At 49.0% G+C, this 25769-nt stretch overlaps 1 protein-coding gene and 1 pseudogene across 1 annotated transcript; both read left to right on the forward strand.

Annotated features, from left to right (window-relative positions):
- The first annotated feature begins 866 nt into the window (after positions 1 to 866).
- LOC136552232 (putrescine hydroxycinnamoyltransferase-like) lies at positions 867 to 2600 on the forward strand. The gene has a single exon (XM_066543764.1). The coding sequence runs from the start codon at positions 973 to 975 to the stop codon at positions 2299 to 2301; it is 1329 nt and encodes a 442-aa protein (XP_066399861.1). The 5' UTR covers positions 867 to 972; the 3' UTR covers positions 2302 to 2600.
- Positions 2601 to 24137: 21537 nt separating this feature from the next.
- On the forward strand, positions 24138 to 25676 carry LOC136552233 (uncharacterized; annotated as a pseudogene).
- Positions 25677 to 25769: the final 93 nt, after the last annotated feature.

Here is a 25769-nt window from a genome sequence, read left to right on the forward strand (position 1 = left end):
GTCGGGGCCGGCACGGATGTCATCGGTGTGCATGCGAGCTGCGGCTTCTCGTCCGCGCGCGCGCCGTGGCCCGTGGCATTGCGCCGGCCGCATGTCGTTAGTGCCCTGGTGCGTTGTCCATAGACACAGCCGCATGCACAGCAGATGGTTTTCCACACGTCTCTCTGTAACGTGGACCGTTTCTCATTAGCCCCGCCCCTGCCCTAAGTAGTGAGACATGGCCCGACCTGGATGGACACCTGTTCGTTCTGATCGATCTCTTGCTAGAGGGCCAAAACAAACGATCTAATTGTCGGCCATGTTCGCTTCGCTGAAATTTGACTTACGCTGCTACTTATACTAATTTATTGTAAGAGAAAAACATTTTTCGTTAGCTGAAAAATATTGCTGAAAGAACAGGACGGTAGCGTGTGATGCTGATGCAGCGCCTGACAAGTGTGTGCTTCTCGCAGTGGCAGGTGGTCACGTCGCGCGTGCAGAAAGTTTTTTTTTTTTGATAAGTCGCGTGCAGAAAGTGTCAAATATACGGCCATGCGCCCATGCCCATAAGTGAATAGTTCTTCTGTTATTGTTTAGGAAATGGAAACACAGGTAGGGTGATCTAGTCTAGCGTAAATGTGTTACGGTGTTAGTTGGTGACGATGATGTGCGCGGCATGCATGTTATGGTACATTGCCATGTCAACTATATATCCACCCAATATAATGAGCAATGCCGAATGATCGAGTCTCCACGTACTGATCGATCGATCGATCGATGGATCCATTGCCCATTCACCAACGCACGCGCACCTTCACCTACTCCCGTGCGCGTGCTGCCTATATTTATAGCGCGCGCGCAGAGCCGAGCAAGCAGGGCAACACAACCATAGAACAAAAGCTGCAGCGCAAGCAGACAGAGCCTAGCTAGTTTCACTTCACTATCGCTCATCAGAGTGGTTTTCTAGTGTTCCATCAATCGATCGATCTCGCCATGGAGGTGAAGGTGCTGAGCTCCAAGCTCGTGAAACCGTCGTACCCAGCGGGCGCGCCGCGGCCGGACACCACGGAGCACGTGCCGTCGTCGGTGTTCGACAGGGTCACGTACCACATGCAGATGGCCATCATCTACGCCTTCTCTCCGCCGGGGCCATCCACGGCCGACATCGAGCGCGGCCTCGCCGCAGTGCTGGGCGCGTACCGGCTCTTCGCCGGCCAGGTCCGCCCGGGCCCGGACGGCGGCGCGCCGGGGGTGCTGCTCAACGACCACGGCGCCCGCCTCGTCGAGGCGTCCGTCGACGCGCACCTCGCCGACATCGCCCCCACCAAGCCGTCGCCCCTCGTGCTGCGCCTGCACCCGGACCTGGAGGGCGACGTCCAGGAGGTGGTGCAGGTGCAGCTCACGCGGTTCGCGTGCGGCTCGCTCGCCGTCGGGTTCACCGCCAACCATGCCGTGGCGGACGGACACGCTACCAGCGACTTTCTCGTCGCCTGGGGCCGCGCCGCTCGCGGGCTCCCCGTCGGCCCGTCGCCGCCGGTCCACCACCCTGGCCTCTTCCCGCCGCGCGACCCGCCGCGCGTGGACTTCGAGCACCGCGGCGTGGAGTACTACAGGCCCGCGCCGTCAGCCCATCCTGCGGCGCCGGTGACCCACGGCCACGGCGACACCCAGCAGCACAACATCGTGATCCACAAGGCGCACTTCACCAAGGACTTCGTCGCGGGGCTCCGCGCCAGGGCGTCCGAAGGGCGTGGCCGCCCCTTCAGCCGGTTCGAGACGATCCTGGCCCACGTGTGGTGCACCATGACGCGCGCGCGCGGGCTCGGCAACCCGCTCCAGACCTCCACCATCCGCATCTCCGTGGACGGGCGGGCGCGCCTCGCCGCGCCGGCCGGCTACTTCGGCAACCTGGTCCTCTGGGCGTTCCCGCGCTCCACGGTGGGGGACCTTCTCAACCGACCGCTGAAGCACGCGGCGCAGGCGATCCACGACGCCGTCGCGCGGGCGGACGGCGCCTACTTCCAGTCGTTCGTGGACTTCGCGAGCTCCGGCGCCGTGGAGAAGGAAGGGCTGGAGACGACGGCCGTGCTCAAGGACGTGCTGTGCCCGGACCTGGAGGTGGACAGCTGGCTGACGTTCCCGTTCTACGAGCTGGACTTCGGCGCCGGCAGCCCGAGCTACTTCATGCCGTCCTACTTCCCCACGGAGGGGATGCTGTTCCTGGTGCCGTCGTACCTGGGCGACGGCAGCGTGGACGCCTTCGTGCCGGTGTTCGACCACAACCTGGAGGCGTTCAAGCAGTGCTGCTACTCCATGGAGTAGCTAGCTTCAACTAACTCTTGTGCATGCATGCATGCCCAGCCCCAGCGGCACTACTAAGTGTCAAATTGAGCTATGCTATGCGTGACTAATTATACCGCTTCTGTGTATTCATATACTTGCGTGCATGCATGCAACGTTGATTGTTACTATTATTATCACCGTAAAACCGTATTCGGTATATATTTTCCATATATACGTATATATGCACCCAGTATTTCCATATCCCCATACGTGCATGTATATACACATTTTCTAAAAGGATTATGTACTACTGCTAGGTTAGTAGTTGTACGAGGACCTATAATAATAAGTTACTTTTTTTTTACCTGTACGAGGACCGATCTGTGGTCCTCAACCTTTTCTGATCATCAGCATTGCTTCAGTTCCAGGTGTTCTACTTCTACTAGCTACGGAGTAGAATGTATGGCGTAATAGATTCCATTTGACCTTAATTTTGTGGTCACTGTTGCTAGTGTGTTAGGAACTACTCCACTGTATGATTAATCTCGCTCCATTTAGCTTCTGGAGCAGGCGACATCGTCAGATGAGACCAGATAGCTAGGAATCTGGGTGGATCGCTCGGGTAGCCGGAGTTGGTGCCAAGTAGTCACTAGTAGAAAACAGACCTTTTATTCGAGGCAAAAATGGACTCTAGTCCCGGTATTTTTTGCGCCCGGGACTAGAGAGACCTTTAGTCCCGGTTGGTGTCTTCAACCGGGACTAAAGGTCCCTGCCCAACGGCTAAAAGTCCTCAAACCTTTAGTCCCGGTTGGTAACACCAACCGGGACTAAAGGTAGACCCTTTAGTCCCGGTTGGTAACACCAACCCGGACTAAAGGACCTTTAGTCCCGGTTGGTGTTACGCACCGGGACTAAAGGTTCCCTGATGGGTTAGTTCAAAAGGGAAGCATCCCATCCATTGTTAAATGTGTTGTGTAGGTGGGGTGGTAAGCTACGCGCGAGGCAATGCATGAGGTCTTGGGTTCGAATCTCACGGGACGCAACGGTGGGAGGCATTATTTTTTTAAAGCTGGGAGGACCTTTAGTCCCGGTTTCTGACCCGGGACTAAAGGTAGACCCTTTAGTCCCGGATGCTTACTCCCGGGTGGGGAACCGGGACTAGAGGGGGTTCCCCACCGGGGGTAAAGCCCATCTCTGTATTAGTGAGTATTGACTTTTTATTTGGCGTGGCCATGGGACCAGGGTAACTCCAATCAAACTCCTACTTGAGCCCTCGTCCTATTTTGATAGCTCAAACTCATAAAAAAACTCTCCAATTGAGCTCCTATTCAAACCTCGATGGATGAGGGACTCTCATTTCTCTCTCCTAATCCCCTAGATGTAGGAGTCCCTCATCCTCTTCTCTATTCTTCCTTTCTCTCTTCTCATAAAGCTGACAAGTGGGATCAATAAACAGAGTCCATGTCAATACAGTGTAAAGTAGGAAAATTTTAGGAGATCAGTTGGAGTACGGTAAGGAGTAAGAGATGAAATATGGATGAGGAACTCTCATTTAAAGGAATAGGAGGACAAAATTTAAGAGTTTGGTTGGAGTTGCCCTAAGACATTCTGCGTTTGTTTGCTTGCAATGTCTGCAACGGCATGGGGCCGATCGATGGCCACTGAACAATATCAGTTCCTACCCACTCTTGTTTAGAAAGGAAAACCCACGAACTGATCCCTGCTTCTGTACCTTCCTACTGGCCATGTGTTCGTGATTCAGGTAATCGTCAATGATCATCATAAACAACAGTCTAGAACCTTATATTAGCGACTGGTAGTTGTAGGAAGAAAGTATAGTTTATATAGTAATATATGCACATCCAAATGTACATAAGTACATTAACAAATCTTGCATGTCAAACATCACAAAAGACGGAGGAGAAGGCACACTAGTACAGAATTGGACATCACTGTCAGCCTCATTACTGCCGGATTTTAAGAAACCGACAGCGATAGTCCATCACTGTCGGTTTTTGTTAAAACCGGCAATAATAGGATCAACCGACGCTGATATTCGGGTCTTCACTGTCGGTTTTAGCTAAGAACCGACAGCGACATTGGGTCATCACTGCCGGTTTTAGCCAAGAACCGACACTGATACTATCACTGTCGGTTCGTGGCTTGAACCCACAGTGATATGCTACAAGAAAACTTCATAAGTTTCTCATATGATGTCTGATTAAGACGAACTTTATATCAAATTTATAGTACTCGATGAAATCTACAACTTTGTAGTTTAAATTTTTTTAATTTGAGATCGTTTGGATGTCCAAATATTTTCATTTGAGATGATCTATCTAACGAAAATTACGTTCGATTTCTCAAATTAAAAATTTGAATTTTTCAAATGACCATGGAGAAACGTTCAAAACAAAAGTTGTAGATATCGAAAAGTTATACAACTTCATAGTTGACAACGTTTTCATTTGAAATCATTTACTAGTTCAAATTCTATTTAAAATTTAATTTTAAAAATTTTGAAGAACTTTGATTTCTCTTTTTAATCTCTGGCTAAAACTTGTGACTAGTCTTTCTCCCTCGTACTAACTTCAAATTTGATGATTTTTCCTAAAAAATTCTAAAATCATGCTCTATCAATTTATTGTATTCTTAAAGCTATTATTTTATCCATCTTTTCATGTGATTGTGTTTTATCTATTTGAATTTTGAATTTAAAAAAATGGCAACTTCAAACGTTATTTTGGAACACTAAATGATTTCAGCTGAAAAAATCATGAACATAGAAGTTGTAGAACTTATCAACATCTACAACTTTTATTTTGGTCATTTCTTCATCCGATAAAATAGTAGTGACATTGTTCACAAAATCTACGTATCTCTCTTATAGTTTCATAAACTATAAGAGGGATATTTTACATTTGCGAATAATGTTACTACCACTATGTCGGATGAATAAATGATCAAATGACCAAAATAAAATTTGTAGATCTCAGAAAGTTACGAAACTCTGTAGTTGACAACTTTTTTATTTGAAATCATCTTGTCAAGGAAAACTATGTTTGAATTTCTAAAATTTGAAATTCAAATTTTGTAAACGACCTCGGATGGAGAAACTACCAAAATAAAAGTTGTAGATCCCAAAAAGTTGTGAAACTTTGTAGTTGATAACTTTTTGATTTGAAATCATCTTGTCAAGGAAAACTACGTTTGAATTTCCAAAAATTTGAATTTTGAATTTTTTAAATGACCTCAGATGGACAAATAGTAAAAACAAAAGTTGTAGATCTCAAAAAGTTATGAAACTTTGTAGTTGATAACTTTTTGATTTGAAATCATCTTGTCATGGAAAACTACATTTGAATTTCTCAAATTTGAAATTCAAATTTTGTAAACGACCTCGGATGGAGAAACTACCAAAATAAAAGTTCTAGATCTCAAAAAGTATTAAAATTTTGTAGTTGACAACTTTTTCATTTGAATCTGTTTAGGGTCCCAAATACTCATTTTAAAATCAGATAAACATGAAATGGCTAGGACGAAAATTTCATTCGGACATAAACAACTTAAGGTGGAGTGGTTAGGGGCTGAAGACACGAAGCAGGAGGTCAGGGGTTCGAGCGCCGGTGGCCGCGAAGCGTGTGTTTTTCGCGTGAAAAATCATGTGACTTTCGATGCCCGACCGTGTGGCTGTCCAATGGGGCCTCTCCCGAAATTAAAAAATATCCTTATCTTTTTGGCCTGTTTTTTTGGATTTCCTAAAAACCACATCAGTGTCGGTTCATAAGAACTGACAATGATGTCAACCCCATATCACTGTCGATATGCCACTGCCGGTTAAAAATTCAGTAGTGAAGGGGGGTTTTGAACCGACAGTGATATCGAAAACTAGGGTAGTGGCAAAACGATAGTCGGCCGGTAATATCCCTCCGCGTCGCCTCTCGCCTCCCAGGGCCACAGGAGCCGGGAGGGGTGCTCGTCGCCACCAGAAGCTCCCCACCCACTAACTAAACTATTTGTTTTATGTTCTAAGATTTCAAAATTTAAAATCAAGAAATTTCAAACGACATCAGACATTGACATCAATGCAATCTACAACTATGCAGTAGACAAGTTTTTTTTTATTTCAAAACATTCACAGCTACAAATAATCATTTCAAAATTCCTAGATTTTGAGATTCAAATTTGTGAAATTTTTTACACTATCTCAAATGGAGATACACCCTATATCAAAATTGTAGAGATCAATATGATCTAAAACTTTGTAGTCAAAACCTTTTACATTTAAAATAGTTTAGAGGCTGAAATATTCAAGATTATGAAATGTTTACAAAAATGTATCACCTTATATATACTCACAAATAATTGTGTACGTAGTGCAGTGATAGAGAGATATTGTGTGTGCAGTATGCTGAAGGTTATGAGTTTGAATCCTAGAATACACTTGCCCATCTCTCATCTCTGGCCACTATTGCTGCTATCTAGTGTACGGTGGTGGCAGCCTGCAGTGGTGCTCAACAAGGTGTCTGTAGCGTCTCCTGTGAGGACCTGCCAAGTTAATATATGTAAACCAAGAGTTATCTCCTTAACAACTCAATTTAAGTAGACCAACTTCAGTAATCCATGGAGATGACATCCACTAGTGCAAGACATAGTTATATGTGAACCAAAGGGCTATATATCCTACCATGTTTTACCTAGGCTGAGAGTCCTACGTTACAAATTAATACCTAACTAATAGCTAGTAGTCATCTTTGTCCACGGGCGTCAACATCATAAGCACGGACGACTGCTAGTCAACCACTTTGTCGGCAACAGCGGATGGCATGACCATCAGTCATTTAGGTACCTACAAAACAACTTAACAACAACACCATGAGTAGAGGATTGTACTCTGCATGACTTACCCAAATGATACATAAAAAGAGTACCCATTTATGGTCGTAGCAAGGTAAATAAAGTTTAAGTTGCATAAGTAGCATCTTGCATAAATAAGTATTCACCTAGCAAAATACTCAAAACATAAATTTAAGCATTAGTATGTATGAACATAATAAGCATGAGGGTGGAGCTCAATCTTTCATGAGTCCTATCATCGTACTAATTCTATTCGATGGCCAGAAGTAAAAATAACATGCTCATAACCAAAGAGCATGCCACTAATTCCAAAATGATTAATATCCCTGCAGAGGTGTACCACATTATCCACACAATGACGAGGCCACCGCCCACATGACCCATCGATGCATAAGGGGTAATTCATTGTCTCAACATTTCCTACGTCCGACCAAGTCACCCAACAATGAACGGCCAAGATGTGCTGGGGTACAAGCTTTCTAACTACTCCGTGCACCAAATGGTATCAAATCCACGGAGTGACCCGGTCGCTACATGCATGATACTCGACTTACGAATCCCATATATCGCAAGTGGTACGTACAAAAGGTGCTCAAGACTCATTAAAACAGATGTAATAGTCCTTAACTAGCCAGTCGAGCCTACGGATGGCGCGGATGCATGCATGGTGGTTGTGATATACCCGGCTAGTATGTTGTTTGGCGGAAACTCCAGTTGACAATTGGTCATTATTCCTTGGCTCGTGTCATGGTTCATCATTTGAACTGCGTATGAAATGTGTTTTTTCATGTTTGTTGTTGTGTCGGGTTGTATCGTCCGCTTTGTAGCCTATGGGTTGCCACCATCTTTTAATAAAAAGTTTAGGCTCGTATTTTACATGACGTAGTTCTATAAAAAAACATCACAGGAGAAAAGTGTGCTAGAAGGAACAAATTAAGTGGGTACTAGTCCTTCTAGCTACTATGTAAGCACTGACCGATGTTACAGAATGCAGAGAAAATAATAAGAGATTAGCAGCCTGTTCGGCTGGTGCTGATACGATCATATACGATCGTGGATTATTACTGCTGGCTGGTTTGGTGTGAGAGAAAAATACTGTTCTACTTGAAAATTTACGATCGTTTACGACCAAGCGAACAGGCTGTAGGTAGCTAGCTTAGGTGTAGCAGGAACATTTGAAGAAGCAGCGCTAGACTAGACAACCATGCATATGGCTGCCTGCGTTGCAGGCTTGCAGCACTTTGCCCTGGGTGTTTTGTACGGTGAGCCGTTAGCGTACAGTAAGCCTGCATGCAAAGAATCGATATAGAGAGTGGCGAAAAGGATGGGCGACGGTACAGCCGGCGAACGAGACAGAGACAGGCCACGTAAGCTAACGGCCGGCAGCTATTGCATTGGGGTAGATGACAGTTGACAGGTCGTCGATCGAGCTGCGAGAGAGGGAAGGCAAGCAGAAACAACGAGGCCCGAACCTTGGGACGTTCCCACAGGAAAAAAAAAAAAACTTGGGACGTTGCGACCGGCCCAAGTTAGCAGCGTCGAGTGGCTACGGTGGCGGTGCAGCGGTGCTGCCACTGGAGCGACGATCGAGTCATCGAGAGCGCGCTAAAAAGTCAGAAGCTACCAGGGTTTTTACTTTTAAATCTCTCTCCTGTCGACCCGCGTCTGGATAGATAGATGTCCCTTTCGCTTGCATGGTTGGTGACTTTGTGTAAAGCAGAAACAACAACAAAAGGGCAGGATCTCCAACGTGAATCGACAGTTTCCTACCTGCAGGATCTCCCCGGGACGAATTGAAGCCCTTTTTTCCACATACATATAGATATACCGACGCTCGACTCACCGACAGTCCGACATCACTACTGCAGGAATCAATTTGCGCAGCGTGGCCAAAATGCGCTCTGTGGCAGGCACCTCTTTTGCCCGCCACGGTTAACCGGTGGCCGGCCACCGGGGCGCCCGCTGCGGGAAATTGGTTTACTGCGGCGGGCAACCTTACCTGCCCACCGCAGGAAATAGTTATTTACCGCGGCGGGCGGTATGAATCACCCGCCGCGGTTAATACGGTTTACCATGACGGGCTCTTTAAACTGCCCGCCGCGGTAAAGAGTTGATTTACCGAGGCGGGCGTTTTATGTTGCCCGCCGCGGTAAAGCCTATACAAATACACAGCACAGACCCTCCATCTTCTCCACGGGTCTTCCTCTCTCAAAACTCATGGGGGGAGGCTTTGCCCTAAAATTTGAGGAAACTTTTGATTTGAGTTGAATGGCTTGGATTTGAGGGAGGATGACATCATAAGAGGTTCATAAAGGCTCTCCCTCTCTCCTTCCATCCTCTCTCTCTATTTTCATCACCTAGAGTTCTCTTTAGATCTAGATCTAGATCAATTTTAATGGAAAAAATGATGTCATGTATTTCTTTAACTTTAGATTCATCATAGATGCATGCTTCATCTTTCACATCGTCATTTCCTCTCTTTTTCATGATTTTGGACGTAAAAATCATCAATTTCTCCTAATTCTTCTTTATTTAATGTTGATTGTGATGGATAATGTTCGCAGATATGATGGATAGATCGGAATGGATGTACCGGATCGATAGAGTGAATGATCCGCGGTACCTCTTTGAATTGAGGAAGTTTATTGCGGTTGGTAAAGCTCACCGTGAGAGACTGAAGCGGATGACAACCATATGTCCATGTTCTCGTTGCAAGAACCTGAAAGCCCACCGAGACAGCGAGGTGCAAACTCATTTGATCATGTATGGTTTCGTCGAGGGCTACACAGTCTGGACATTTCACGGCGAAAGAGTTGGTGCGAGTGGCGGTGCATCTGGAGTGAGCTCTTCGACGCCGACGACGACAGCACCACCGGTGAATAAAGATCCTTCCGCAGCAGCTGCGCCAGCCGACAGTGACAACAGTTGTCGTGATTACATCACGGTGGATGATCTAATGCAAGACATGGCCGACGAAGCCGGCGACGGTGGTGATGGTCAGGATACTGTGAGCCAACCCGAGGATGTGCAGCTTGTTGAAGATCTAGTCAAACACTTCGATGAAGACGACGTTGTGTTGGGTTGCCCAAAGTGGTTGGAGAATTTCAGAGAGTTGAAGCAGGCGGCAGTTGATCCTCTCTATAAGGACGGCGGCGATTGTCCAAAGGAGTGCACGGCGCTCCGTTTTAACCTCCATATGTTGATGTTGAAGGCTCGTCATGGTTGGTCTGACACTAGCTTCAATGAGTTGTTAAGCTACCTTGCCACCACGTACCCAACGGCTAACAAGGTGCCCGCCAATACTTATCGGGCCAAGAAGCTGATCCGGCCAGTGGCGATGAAGCTTAGAAAGTTTGATGCATGCCCTAACCACTGCATCCTATATCGGGGCAATGAGTATGAGAATTTGACGAGTTGTCCGCACTGCGGCTTTAGTCGATACAAGAAAAATGCTGGTTGTCGCGTGGATGTAGAAGACGAGGGAGGCTTGCGGGGTGGTCGGAAGAAGAACAATAAGGGGGCAAAGAAGAGCAGTGTGGCCAAACAGATCTCGGCTCAGCATGACGATGAAGAAGAGGGTTACACGCACAGGAAAAGTCTAGCACTGTCAGTGTGGTACCTGCCCATGACCGATCGCCTGCGTGCAATATTCGGGAACCCGGACGATGCCAAGCTCATGTCCTGGCATGCATCAGCTGACCGCCTGAACGACGATGGCAAGCTACGGTACCCATCCGATGGCAAGCAGTGGAAGGATTTCGACGAGGCCTACCCGGAGTTTGGCAAGGAGCCTAGGCATGTTAGGTTCGCGCTAAGTACCGACGGGATGAACCCGTTCGGTGAGCTTAGCAGCTCGCACAGCACTTGGCCCGTCGTGCTCACCATGTACAACCTACCTCCCCATCTATGTTAGAAGCATAGGTACCTTATACTGACCATGCTTATCTCCAGACCAAAGCAGCCTGGCAACGATATAGATGTGTTCCTGGAGCCGTTCATGGAGGAAATGAAGATACTATTTGATGTTGGGGTCCAGATGGTGGATGCATCCCGCAGGAGAAGTTCACACTAAAAGCAATCGTCTTTGTCACCATCACCGATTACCCCGGTCTCTTCTCACTGTCGGGGCAGATCAAAGGGAAGACTGGCTACGTAATTTGCATCGACGGGACCTGCTACACTTACCTTAAGGGATCCAATAAGATGGTGTACACGAGGCACAGACAGTTCCTCGCAAAAAATCATAGGTATAGAAGAAGTATTATGAATAAATACTTTGACAATCAGGATGAGCCGCAGCGTGATCAACCGACGCAGACTAGTTGGGGGACAAAGGTGTATGAGATGGTCAAGGACATGGATCAGGTGGAGTTTGGAAAGAAGAAGAAGCCGCCTAAAGAGGGGAGCAAGCAGACAAGGAAGCAAAAGCGAGACCAGACGGAGGAAGTCCCCGCCACCGTTCCTTTCAAGAAGAAGTCAATTTTCTTCAAATACCTATCGTATTGGAAAACACTGAATACACCCCATGCCATCGACTACATGCACCTGGAGAAAAATGTCTTTGAAAGCACGATCGGTGTCCTGCTGGACATCAAGGGCAAGACAAAGGATGGTATCAAGTCACGGACGGATCTTGTCAATCTGGGCATCAGGACGGACCTTCACCCGGGACTGCCTCAGAATGGTAAAGTCGATATCCCGGGTGCGGCCTGCAACCTAACACAAGACGAGAGGACGGCTTTTCTTAAGTTGCTTAGGGGTATCAAGGTGCCGATTGGTTTCTCTTCCAACATCAAGAGCCTAGTCTCCATGAAAGACCTCATAATGACCGGCTACAACTCACACGACTGCCATGTCATGCTGACGGTGTTCCTACCAATTGCGATTAGGGCTATCCGTCCAGAGTACATGAAGATGGTCATCACATGGATGTCATACTTCTTTAATCGCATCACCCAGAAGGTTATTGATAAGGCTGAGCTGCCTGCCCTGAAGGAGTTCATCACAGAGACCCTTTGCCAGCTCGAGATGTGCTTTCCACCATCTTACTTTGATATTATGCCACACCTAATGATGCATATGGTCGATCAGATCCATCAACTAGGCCCCATGTACCTACACCAGATGTGGACGTACGAGCGGTTCATGTCCACCCTCAACAGATATGTCCATAACCGCGCTTACCTAGAGGGCTCTATGATCGAGGCATACACAATGGAGGAGGCCGTGAACTAGTGTATGAGGTACATAAGAGATGGGAGGGTGATTGGGCTGCCTGTCCATCACCACGAAGGCAAAACCTCAGGGATGGGGTGCACAGGCCGAAAAGTGCGCACCGATGTGGCAAACTGAATGGTGCAAGAAGCTCATTACAGCATCCTTCATCAGTTAGTGAGCATGGAGAAATATATTGAAAAGAACTTGGAAGAGATCCGCGCCGCTAATGATGGACAACGCACGGAGGCATGGGTCCAGAACCATCACAAGAGCAATTTCATAGAGTGGCTCAAAGAGCAACACATACCCCTTGAAGGATAACCTGATGAAGATACGGAGACCGTTAAGAGGCTTGTGTTAGGCCCATCTAGCCAAATCACCACGTGGCAAGGGTATGACGTCCAGGGCTACAGGTTCCACATGAAAGACAAGGACAAGAAGAGCTCGGCACAGAACTGTGGTGTTCGATACGAGGGCGAAGAAGAGTACACGGGCTAGAGGAGGCAATACTATGGGCAAGTCGAAGAAATATGGGAACTTGACTACAGCCAGAACCTACGCATAACCGTCTTCCGTTGCCAGTGGGTCAAACCGAATGCAGTTACAGTGGACGGTTATGGGCTAACCACCGTGGACCTCAAAAGTATCGGCTACAAAGATGACCCGTGGGTACTAGCAACCAATGTCGCACAAGTGGCCTACTATATATATGTAGAGGACCCAAAAAGGCATGTGGTTGTGTCCAGAAAGCAGCGGATTGTGGGAGCTGATGGGGTGCAGAGTCCCGAACAATACAACAACTATGCAGAGCTCGAGCTTTTTACCGATCATCCAAAGAAGATCAAGGCCGTCGAGGACCGATTCAACAAGTCCAGGATGATGCCGTGGGCCCGCCCCGATGGTGAGAAGAGGACGGTGAAAGCACCTGCACCAAAATGATTTATGTATCCCAGAGACATATATATATATATGTAATAATGTAGTGGACTCTATATGTATCCCAGAGACATATATGTAATAATGTATCCCAGAGACTCTATATGTAACAATCCCAGATACTCTATATGCATGCATCAATCTACTCCATGGCATCCGATGGGTTGTCGGCCGCAATGACTGCCATGAGGGTAGCGCTCATCAGTCATCATAACCATATACAGGGCGCTTATGATCATGTCCACGAGCAGGAGGTGACGCCGCCCATGATATGATCTCCACCAGAAGCCCAGTAGGGTATGGGTGGTCCCAGCAAGCATCTCTCTTCTCTTCAGCCCACACCACACCACACCGTTGCCGGCCGGTATACGAGGAATCTAACACAGAGCGCACCATGTACTGGTGTAGTTGTGGTGTATAGGAAAGGAAATAGCCTGCAGGATACCCAGCTGAGCCGGACCCATATAATTAACTAGGCTGGACCTTAATGTTTCTTGAGATAGGACCTTAATACTGTTATTTTATAATAAGCAGTCCTGATTGCTTGTCTTTACCGCGGCGGGCATATAACAGAGCCCGCCATGGTTAATAGATTAACCGCGGCGGGCAACGTAACCGCCCGCCACGGTAAACATTTCCCGCGGCGGGCTGTTACGTTGCCCACCATGGTTAATCGCAACCTATATAAGCCGTCCCCACCCTCAAAATTCTAAGTCTTTCGCGCGGTTCAGTTTTACCCTGAAGGGCTGCCAAAAGCTCACGCCGCCGCCGCCATCTCCACTGCCGATTGAGCTCCTCCGCGCACCGACCCCCGCCCCCGTTCTCCTCCCCATGCTCGGTCCGCGCCCTCGTCCTCCTCTCCCTTGCCCATGCCCCACCCCCATGCTCCTCTGGCGCCCCGTCACTGGAACCCTAGCGCCAGTCACTAAGAAGTCTCGCGCCGCCGCCGAGCTCCTCCACGCTGGGCCCCGTCCTCGGAACCGTTGCTCCGGCCGCCGAGCTCCTCCGCGCTGGGCCCCGTCCTCGGAACCCTAGTGCCGGTTGCCAACACCGAGGGCCACCATCGCCCCCGCTAACCTTGGTCGACCACACCGACGCATTTTGAGGTTTCAGTTTTTCCCTCATTCTCTCTTGATATTGATTTGTGGGGAACCTTGATTTTCTAGTCATGGACCATGTTGGATTGGGTGATCTAGTCTCTATTTTGCCTTGGTTTGTGGGGAACCTTGATTTTCTGTGTGAGATCACAGGCACAGGCCGTTTGCAGGACTGTCCTCTCCTCTGATAACACATGCATGGATTGGTATGTATGGTCATGGAGTTGAAGTGGATAGGAGGAGAGTTGTTGAGGGAGGCAAAGCAATCAGTCCTATAGTACAATTTTTAGAGAGAAGGGAAGGGGGAGGAGGGACAAGGACATGCATGAGCTTGCTGCTTTGCTTGCCTCTCTTGCTTGTCATTTTTAGAGAGAAGGGAAGGGGAAGGAGGGACAAGGACATGCAAGAACAATGCAATTTTTTTGATTTGTGAAAGTTTTTTGAGATGGCTAGCTACTACTTATCCCCTTACTGGTACTCTACTGCTTGATGCAAAATGGTACTTGTATTACCTATTTCTCTCTACCACTGTTGTCTTACTACTGCTGCTGCTACTCTGAATTCAACTGAACTGCTATACTACACTTGGTGAATTTTGAACTGCTATACTACTGATCTATGATGCTTTTGGTGAACCTTAACATTTGAATTCAATTCCTTTTGCTGCCTATGATGCCAAAGAAATTTATGACAAAGTTCTGAGCATATGCCACTGCCTATGATGCACCTTGCCTTTAAACTAATTCTGAGCTAAATTTGTGAGAATTTTGAGATGAATTGGTCACTCTGCTGCAATTTTGCCAAATTTGATATAATTTATGAGAATTTTGAGATGGATTGGTCACTCCCTCCTATACTACTAGTATACTACTACTACTGCCTACCTCTACTCCCTCCTATACTACTACTAGTATACTACTACTACTGCCTACTACTTTCTAGTAGTATACTACTACTAGTATACTACTACTACTGCCTACTACTACTCCCTCCTCCTCTACTCCTCTACTCCCTTCTATAATACTAGTATACTACTACTACTGCCTACTACTACTCCCTCCTCCTCTACTCCTCTACTCCCTCCTATACTACTAGTATACTACTACTACTGCCTACCTCTACTCTCTCCTATACTACTACTAGTATACTACTACTAGTATACTACTACTAGTATACTACTACTACTGCCTACTACTTTCTAGTAGTATACTACTACCAGTATACTACTACTACTGCCTACTACTACTCCCTCCTCCTCTACTCCCTCCTATACTACTATTCTACTACTGTTGCTCTTGTTTTTGATTTGTGAAAGGTTTTTGTTTAATGGGGCTGGTTCCTTTTTTGGCATATGCAATGATGAACTTTTAAACTTATTGCTGAGGCAGTGGCATATGCAATGATGTGAACCCTTTTATGCTGAGGCAGCGGCGATGATGATCGAGTGCCCCCGCTAAACTAGGATGGCTTGTATACCAGATACAAGCAACCATTTTAAAAGCGATGTGATGATAATGGGGCAAATCTGAGCCAACTACTACTACTTTACTACTCTAGTACTACTCTACTTTACTACTCTAGTACTACTCTACTCTACTACTCTATAACTGTGTCTATACAACTCAAATATGTATTCATTGTAGCTTTCCAATGGCGGAGGAACCGATAAGCGAATGGCGCGACCCTACCCCTAGTGCATCATCATCAACTAGCCTCGAGAGCCAAGTGTCCGTGACCCCGAGGCCAACAAAGAAATGTCGTACAGAGGACGAAGATGATCCGACCTACCAACCGAGGGACGACGAAGTTGAAAGTGCGCGGTCTCCAAACCCTGAACAGATGCCGGTGGTGCCTCGAGAATTGAATTTCGAGGAGGAACAAGTCAGTGACAAAGAACCCCCCGCTCCATCTCCAACCACTTCAGGCAAGTCTAGTGGTCAGAGGACAAAGCTGAGAAGGGGGGAACACGGGAGGTACTGGAGGGAAATCCACGGCAAAGTCCATGTGATCCATGAGGTGGGACCAGAGGGAAACTCGTTGTTGCCACCCACGGTCCTTGCCAAGTTCAGCAACCAGGTGGCATGTATAGTCAAGGACAAGGTGGAGGTCACTTGGGAGGAGTGGAACAATGTCCCGGTCGACTACAAGACACATATCTGGGGTGAGGTGACGAGGAGCTTCCATTATCCCAAGGACGCCGATCTGAACAAGTGCAGGGAGTGGGTCATGCACGTGACAGGAAGAGCCTTTAGAAACTTCAAGTCCATGCTGACCAGGTACCACCTGAAGCTAGGCAAGTCACCCTGTGTCAAATACACTATGGTGAAGGAACATCACTGGGAAGAGTTCTGCAAACAAAGAACAACAGAAGAAGCAAAGGCAAAGAGCGCCAAGTTCAGCGCACTCGCGAAGAAGAACCTGCACCCCCACCACTTGGGCATGACTGGGTTTGCTGGTAAGAGGCCCCAGTGGCAGGAGGAAGAAAGGGCTAGAGCTGCCGCCGGGCTTCCCGATCCGTACGACGGTGTAGACTTGAGGGCTAAGGACTTCATTTATGCCCGCAAGCTGAAGAAGCTCAAGGAGGGCACGAGCAAGTTCAATGAGCCCAAGTTCGAGGAGGTGGAGAGGGCTCTCATCGAGGCTGCTAAATTCAAAGACAGCTTTGAGGTTCGCAGGGGCCAGGACTTGCTGACCCTGGCGCTGGGAACCCCCGAGCACCGTGGCCGCGTCCGTGGCATGTCATCGAAGATGAGCTGAAACTCAGTGGAGTCATGGCAATCCGACGCTGCCACATACCGGTCAAGGCAGAGGTACAAGGAGGGCATCTTTCAGAAGGGCTATGATCAAGGCGTGGCCGAAATGATCAGTCGGTCCATAAAAGAAGCCTTCATGAGCAATGACCCAGATATGGTGTCGATGAGGTCACAGATGCTTCGCCAGGCTGGCGTGGCCGTGCCTCAAGTTCCACAAGGGCAGACATAAGGGCAGCCACTGCCGATGATCGAGGATCGCCCAAGGCACCCCGTCGACGACATCCGGCAACCCATGCACGTCCACCTCAACATCCCGTTCGACAGGGCGAAAAAGTTGACCGTGGGTGAGGGTTACATGCACCCCAAAGAAGATATCAAAGATTTCAACCAAAACCAGATCCCTGCCAACTATGATGTCGTGATACTTACATGGTATGCGACCCAATACGAAGAATTTGAAATGGAATATCCAACTGCACAAGGGGTAATGATCCTTGGAGCTGCCATTGGTTCCGAAGTCCTGTGGAACAAGGACGACATAGAGATCATTATCTCGACGCCGACTTCTACGCCGATGGCGACACCAGCATCACAACCATCCGTTGCCGGATCTTGTCCCCCCGATGATCCGGATCACGGCAACGGCGATGACGAAGGCAATGGCGGGGATGACAAGGGAAGGAAGTCACCCCGAGGCACAAGCCCTCACCCTCGTTCTCCTCCAACAACAAGTCCACCTCCACCTCCCGATAGTCCGTCTAAGGGCACAAGCAAAGGACCAGGAGGCACGGAGGAACGGGGACAAAGACACCGCCTGCTGCCATTGCGAGCATAAGCCACTGTCCTCCACCGCCGGCGAAGACTAAAGGCGACCAAGGGCACAAACATGTATTCTAATGCCTGTATTCTAATGCTTGTGTATCGATCATGCAGTGTGCCAAACAACCGGTAGGATCATAAACCTGTGGCTTCTACATCTGTGAGTACCTGAGGGAGTGCAAGCAGTACAGCAGCAGTTGGAGGGTGCTCAAGAATGGATTGAACTGGTGGAGAGACGTGCAGAGCACCCAACACTCCTTCAAGCAGACAAATGCGGACATATGTAAGTTTGTCTTAGACAAATGCGTGCTTGAAGGGAGCACGTTCTTCAATGAAAACAGCCAGCTAGCGATTTTACTGGAGTACGAGAGGCTGAGGAAATGATCCACGATGATGCGTCCGCAGGATTACTCCTTAGGGCATGTATAACGACTTTAATATGTAAATGTAATGAATTAACGATGACAAGAACGACTAAGTGAATGTATATATATGTATATTATCTCATGTGTAATGCCTGCATATTTTTTAAGTTTAATCTGTGAAATCTGGATGTGATTTGAATTTGAATTTATATGCCTGCTGTATTTTTTTAATTCAGAAAATAATTTACCGAGGCGGGTAAATAATAATGCCCGCCACGGCTAACGAACATAACCGCGGCGGGCCACGAAAGGTGTCCGCCGTGGTAAAATAATTTACCGTGGCGGACGGTGCAACGTGACCGCCGTGGTAAAAGTATATTTACCGCGGCGGGTACGTTACACCGCCCGCCGCGGTAAATCGGTTAACCGCGGCGGGCAAAGCCGTCCGCCGCGGTTAAGCCACGATTTACCGTGGCCTCTAGGCCGCGGCGGACGGCTTTGCCCGCCGCAGAAAATCAAAAACGCCCATCTCCAGTAAAGTTTGTGTAGTAGTGCATGTCATGTCCGCAGCAGCAATCACCAACGTACGTACGCCGACGACGGCATATTCTTCCGTTTCATTCCTAGCTACATGCGGCAGCATGTATAACAATCTCTTCTCCTGAGTCCTGCCTGTATATATTACGGAGTACATACATACGTAGATATATACAGACCGTACCTGCTCTCTCTCTCTTTCTGTCGCTTCGATGTGCCGTGCAGCCGTGCACCGTTCACCGCGTCGAACAGACCACAGAATCATCACCGGTGCCCGGCTGGCATCTCTGTCCTTACTAGCTCGGCCTCTCCTGCTGTGCAATGGCCGCGCGGGCTGGCTTCATTCCGTGCGTTGCGAATTTCGCAATCCAACTTGCACGTTTCGCTCATCAGGTCAACCGTGTATACCCTGCTTTTCATCAAGGGGAAAAAAACAAGTGTTGTTCTCTAGTCAAACGATACTTAATTAGTTTAGGCACGCGCATTCTTTTGGCCAAGCTGCAATGGTTCATTCAGTGAAACCTTAAGGACAGCATGGCTTAGGGTTTAGCAATCCTTACACTTCCACATGTGTCAGTCAAATATCATTTTCGCAATTTGTACTCCCTCTGTTCTAAATTTTTTTTAATTCGCTCACATGAATAGTCGAATCCAGGCCTGCTGCATGCTACTTAGGTGCTCTAGCCACTAGGCTAGAATTCTTTTCGCTATAGTAAACTTATTTAGAGATACAAATATTGATATTTTTTTTCTATATTTAGTTAAACTTAAAAAGAGTTTGACTTCTCGATAAACGAGATGTGCATTTATTTTTGAGACGGAGAAAGTATGTGTTAAGCTTAGGCTAACTGTGCATACCATGATCATGAGTTCGTGACCTCTGCAAAATCATGTTGAACAGTTCTCGCTTAAACCTGATGAACGTGAACCTGGCCAGGTTAGCCGGAATGTCCACGTGAACCTGGCCTGCTGGTTCTCACCTACCCGACTACAGTATTAATATTAGATTAGCATATTGTTCTGATATATATGCAATAGGTATTTATTTGATTTTGCATTCCAACTTGCACTTCGCACATCAAGTCAACCATATCACGCATATTAGAGAAAGAAAAACAGTTCTCTGGTCAAATGATAGTTGATTAGATTATGTACATGCATGTCCTTTCTTGAGAGTGTCCTATCTTGCCATGCTGCAATAAATTGCACAGTAAAACTAAGGACACGCAGATCGATCCAATCCAAGAGGGCAAAGTGCAATAGACTGAACAATTGAGATGTTTTCAAGTCAACAGCAACAGAATATGCAGCTTATGCAAATCTGGGCCTCCTTTTTCTGTGAGGACCTCTAAAAGCCCATGTGCACAGTAGAGCTACCATTTTCTATTGGGCTTGGGCTTCAAGTCATGCAGACCGTTATGCTTTCCCACGTTATTATTGAGAAGTCGGTACGCAACGTGACATTTTAGTGCGGGCTATTTATAAAATCCGAGATGGGCCAGAACCTAATATGGGTTAGACTTTTAACTTGGCTTCAAAGCTCTCGATGGTCCTTAAGGTGAAGACCAAACGGAAGCCTACCGCCCGCCCCCCTCACGTAAAAATAAAATTGAAACAGAAATCGCGCCCGCTGTGCACGCGCAAACAGGAGAGCACGCCCGCCGCGCCCCATGCCACCACGCGCCAACGCCCTGCTCCCACCGCGAGATGCAACAGAAGGTGCTAGAGGAGAGATGTAATCCCCGATCTACTTTCGAAACATCCAGAAACAATAGTTGCAACATACGTCTAAAGACAGTTGAAACACTTGAAACATGCTTCTGAAACACTTAAAAAACACCCTGAAACACTCTTGAAAACCATTTCAACCATACGCAAACAATCGAATAAAACACATGCAACATATGTGTGAAACATATGCAACATCCAGATAAACATAATTGCAACATGCGTCCAGATCAACACACACTACTACAAGAATCTTAACCGAGGCGGGCAAAACTGATTTTTTTAGGCGGGCATCACAACCGCCACGGCTAAAAGGTCACGGGCAATCAAGTATTTACCGAGGCAGTTCAAATGCCCGCCTCGATAAATCAAATTAAAAAAATCAAAAAAAAAGAAAAAAGCTGCAACCCAACTGGGCCTAGATCTAGGCCTCCCCACCGCTGCCCCTGCATGCTCCATGCCGCCGTCCCTTAACGCTCCCCGCCGCCGCAACTGCAGGCTCCCCGCCGCCTGATCTGCCATCGGGGAAGCTAGATCCAACCACCACACGCTCCCTGTCGCCGGGGAAGCTGGATCTAGCCTCCACGTGCTCCCCGTAGCCTGATCCGCCGCCGAGGAAGCCGGATCAAGGCTCCACGCGCTCCCCACCACCGGGGAAGCCGGATCTAGCCTCCATGTGCTCCCCGTCGCCCGACCACCGCCGGGGAAGCCGGATCCAGCCTCCACACGCAAGCCACCGCCTGATCCGCGCCCGTCGGAGTGGGAGAAGAGGGAGTGACATCGGATCTGGCCTCCCCACCGCTGGATCTAGCCTCCCCATGCACGCCACCACCGGATCCACGGAGCTAGGGGAGGGAGAAGAGGGAGCCACCCGATCCGCCACAGCTCCACCCATCGGAGGGAGAGGGAGGCCTCGCCGCCACGCCGAGGGATAGAGAGGGAGGCAACGCCGTGGGGGAGACGGGCGCTGTGGGGGAGCGGTGGGGGAGATAGCCATAGTGGAGGAGAGGGGCGCCGTCGAGAGATGGAGGAGGTCGCGAGGGAAGGAGAGGGAAGTCACGGTCGTGGTGCCGAGCGCGCCGCAGAGAGAAGAGTGCGGCCTGCGGGAAAGAGAGGAGAGGGAGAGTGAGTGTTAGGGTTTGTGATTTTGTTTATATATTGGTGATGGTAGTGCGCTAGTGTGGGCTAGCGGGTTGGGCCTGATTTATTGAGGCGGTTGAGTTAGAATGCCCGTCTCGGTTAATGATTTACCAAGGCGGTTGTCTTAGGATTAACCGAGGCGGTTCTGTTATATTGTCCGCCTCGATTAAGCATTAACCGAGGCGGTTGCCCTGCCATGAATAACCAAGGCGGGCAACCGACCCGCCCACCTCGGAGGCCATTTTGGAAACGCCTTGTAAAACTTTTTGTGTAGTAGTGATAGATGAAACATACATCTGAAACATTTAAAATACTCGAAACATACTATTGCAACATCCTCTGAAAACAATTGCAACATATGCAACATGTGCAAAACCTCCAATCTACTTTTGCAACAACCATATGGTTCAACTGCAACATAACTCTGAAACGTCTAAAACAATTAAAACATACAGTTGCAACATAGGGGGAAAGAGAGCCTGGCGTGGTGAGCGCCATGGCTGCCGGATCTACGCGCATTGGGGGCTACCGGTGCCAGAGTAGGGTCGCGCGCCCGCGTCGGATCTACGCCAGAGCCACCGTCGAGGTCGCGAGCCCATGACAGATCTGCGCCCGCGTCGGGGCTGCTGTCGGGGTCGCGCCCGTCCCCGCACCAGAGTTGAGGACGGGGGTGGCCGGCCGGAGAAGAGGAAGGGGGTCGCCGGGGTGACCACGTGGATCAGAGCTTGTGCTCGCGCCAGGGCCGCCGCCACGCCGGAGCAGGAGGAGGGAGAGGGATCCAGCGAGGCACGTGGCTCGTGGGGGAAGAGGACGGCGCGGTGAGGGAGGTGGACGCAGGCGCCGAGGAGCGCAGTCGGCAGCTTGCGGTCGCCACCTGCTGGGAGAGGTGGGCGTGCACGATGGGGCTGCACGGTGGGAGCGGGCTGCGCGGTGGAGGTGGATGGCTAGGTACCGACGAGAGGGAGCAAGCGTAGCGAGTGGGGAGACGCGTCCGGCCGCACGGACGCCCGGTTGGAATCATTATCGATGACCAAAGGGAAGAACGTACACTGAACTTTTATCACCAAAGGGAAGGATGTACTTGCCTTGAGGTGTTCTCCGCGTGTTCCAACTTAGACTAGGATTCTAAGGGTGAATATTGGGTCTAAGACAATGAAGCTATTAGTGGCTACAACATGGGTTGGTTTTAGACAACGTTAACTAAGGCATCGTTCGGTTAGGGCGGAATGAGCATAGGAACCATTCCAGCTGATTCAGGTTATACAAATTAGTGAAGCATTCGGCTGGAGCCGGGCATCGTTCTTGGATAACCGAACGAGGCCTAAAGGAGTCATGATTTTAGATAATTGGTTAGATGCACTTTGTGATACGCAGAGGCCACACTTAGCACGTGGCGCGGGGGTGGGGGGGAGGGGACAACCAATTAATAGAAGTCGTGACCAGATGTATCGTAACGTGCTCCTTTTTTATTGGGAGGAAACCGTGCTAATCTTAAGGATCTGCTCCCTCGTCCTGAAATATAAAGGATGTAGAGTTCAAAAATGGTACCAAATTATAAGGAATTTTAGATGAAATTAACACTTCAAAAATGCAACGTTCACATGCATACCTACCATTAAGGTCTATCACCAACCCAGTGAGGGTTATGCTCTCTATCTCAAAATAAATAACTTTCTAAGGTTTAAAATTTATCTGAAAATAAATATCATTCTATACAAACATGGAATAATTCCTCCTAATACAAAAGCTAATCATGGGTGCATAGAAACGATAGCTGCCAAATATAAGAATTATATCTTTTAGGAAAAAAAAAAAGAGGAGATGATGTCCTTAATCTGTCTAAAAATTTGGCAGAAACTAATTTATTATAGGACGAAGGAAGTAGGTCATTTATCTTATACCACATAGTATGTTCAAAAATATTTGAACACCTTATATTTTAGGACGAAGGGAGTATTAACTATTATATTTATTAAAAACAAACAGGTTTCAAAGAGTTCATTGTAAGTATGATACATTTCACCAAACACGCTCCTTCTGCTGTTGGAATTTGGAAATGGCACGAAGTAAAAAAAAACTTCAATGCATGGCCATGGCGGCATGACGCGGAATCGAGGATGCTGTCAAGTGTGTCTGTCACAGCGTCTAGCTACCTGTGTAGTTCCCGCGCTCCTCAACACCGCCCCCGTTTCCAATGCATGCCTTGCCATCTTTCGTTCTGCATGTTCCTCCGGTTACTGGCCTTCCCTTCTCCAACTTGTTTCTGTCTTCCGTCTTCGTGTCTCCAGCAAGCACGCGCTAATAGCTTAGCGCCCTGCTCCACACGACCCACGGGCTTGCATTGTCCGTCAGCACCTCCACCTCCACGGATCAGAGCTCGGAGGCATTGATGCGCGGCACGACGACGACGACGCGGCGGCCGTGTCATGAGGAAGCTGTGCCCGAACCTGGACCGCGACGACTCCATGGACACCGTGCTGGAGGTGCCCATGCCCGATGAGATGCTCATCAACGCCCCCGGCGCCGACAAGCTCCGCGGCGCCGGGGGCGCCAACATGCGCGCCTGGCTCAAGAACCAGGCCTTCGATCGCGCCACCGTCGATGGGCCTGCCTCCGCCACTGCCGAGCTCCAGCTGTTCCTCAACGTCGTCGGATCGCCGCTCATCCCTTGCCCCGTCCCGCACGACCGCGCTTTCAGCCGCTCCATCCGCGACTCCTCCATCGTAAGCCACCCATCATCATGCCTGCCATGCATGAGCATGATGCATGCACGCTACGTTTTTTACGCGCGCGCCCGTACGTCCAGAATCCCAGAAACTGACTCGATCGGTTGCTTGAATGATAGATCCATCGATAGACTCGAAGCAAGCGTCGACGGCCAAGTACATCATCCAGCAGTACATCGCGGCGACGGGCGGGCAGGCGGCGCTGCAGGGGGTGCGGAGCATGTACGCCGTTGGGAAGGTGCGGAGATGTGCGCGTCCGAATTCCACCTCGGCGACCAGACGGTCACCACCACCGCCGCGCAGGGCCGCGCCGAGGTCGGCGGCTTCGTGCTCTGGCAGAAGACCCCCGAGGTCTGGTTCTTCGAGCTCATCATGGCCGGCCACAAGATGAGAGCCGGCAGCGACAGCAAGGTCGCGTGGCGCCAGTCCGCCGACGAGCAATCCCACGCCTCGCGCGGCCCGCCACGCCCCCTCCGCCGCTCTCTCCAGGTAATATAACGCACCACCAAGGCACGTTGCATGCAGACATGCATAGCGTTCACTGTTCAGCCAGATGAATTCGATCGTGCTCCATTTATTATTCGCAGGGCTTGGATCCACGCTCCATCGCGAACCTCTTCTCCGACGTGGTGTGCATAGGCGAGAAGATCCTCAACAACGAGGAGTGCTTCATCCTGAAGCTGGAGGCCGGCGCGGCGACGCTGCGGGAGCGGAGCGCCCCGGTGTTCGACGTCATCCACCACAGGGTGTGGGGCTACTTCAGCCAGCGCACAGGGCTGCTCATCCAGCTCGAGGACTCGCACCTGCCACCTGCTGCGCATGAAGTCCGGCAAGGGTCACCGCCGCAGCGATAACATCTTCTGGGAGACCAGCATGGAGTCCGTCATCTCCGACTACCGCAGCATCGACGGCATCAACATCGCGCACGGCGGCCACACCAACGTCACGCTCTTCCGCTACGGCGAGGGGTCCGTCAACCACAAGCGCAAGCTGGAGGAGACGTGGACGGTGGAGGCCGATTTGAATGTGCACGGCCTCACCACGGACTACTTCCTGCCGCCGGCCGACCTCAATAAGTAGTGATCGGCTTAGCGTTTGATTTTTTACTTATAGTATTAATTGGTTGGAGGACATCCAAATTCTTCATCCAGGCAATTTTTTTGATAGCAGGAGCAGGGGTGGCCATAGTTGTATTCTATGTGTTCTTCCATTTCTCTCGTTTTTCTGATTGAAATTGCAGGAAAGAGGAAACTACATATGGTTAAATCATGTACAGAGTACAAATGTACAATAGATATGGGGAGTTGGGAGTTTGATTCAGTTATTTAATTT

Source organism: Miscanthus floridulus, chromosome 4, assembly GCF_019320115.1.
Source record: "Miscanthus floridulus cultivar M001 chromosome 4, ASM1932011v1, whole genome shotgun sequence".
NCBI lineage: Eukaryota > Viridiplantae > Streptophyta > Magnoliopsida > Poales > Poaceae > Miscanthus > Miscanthus floridulus.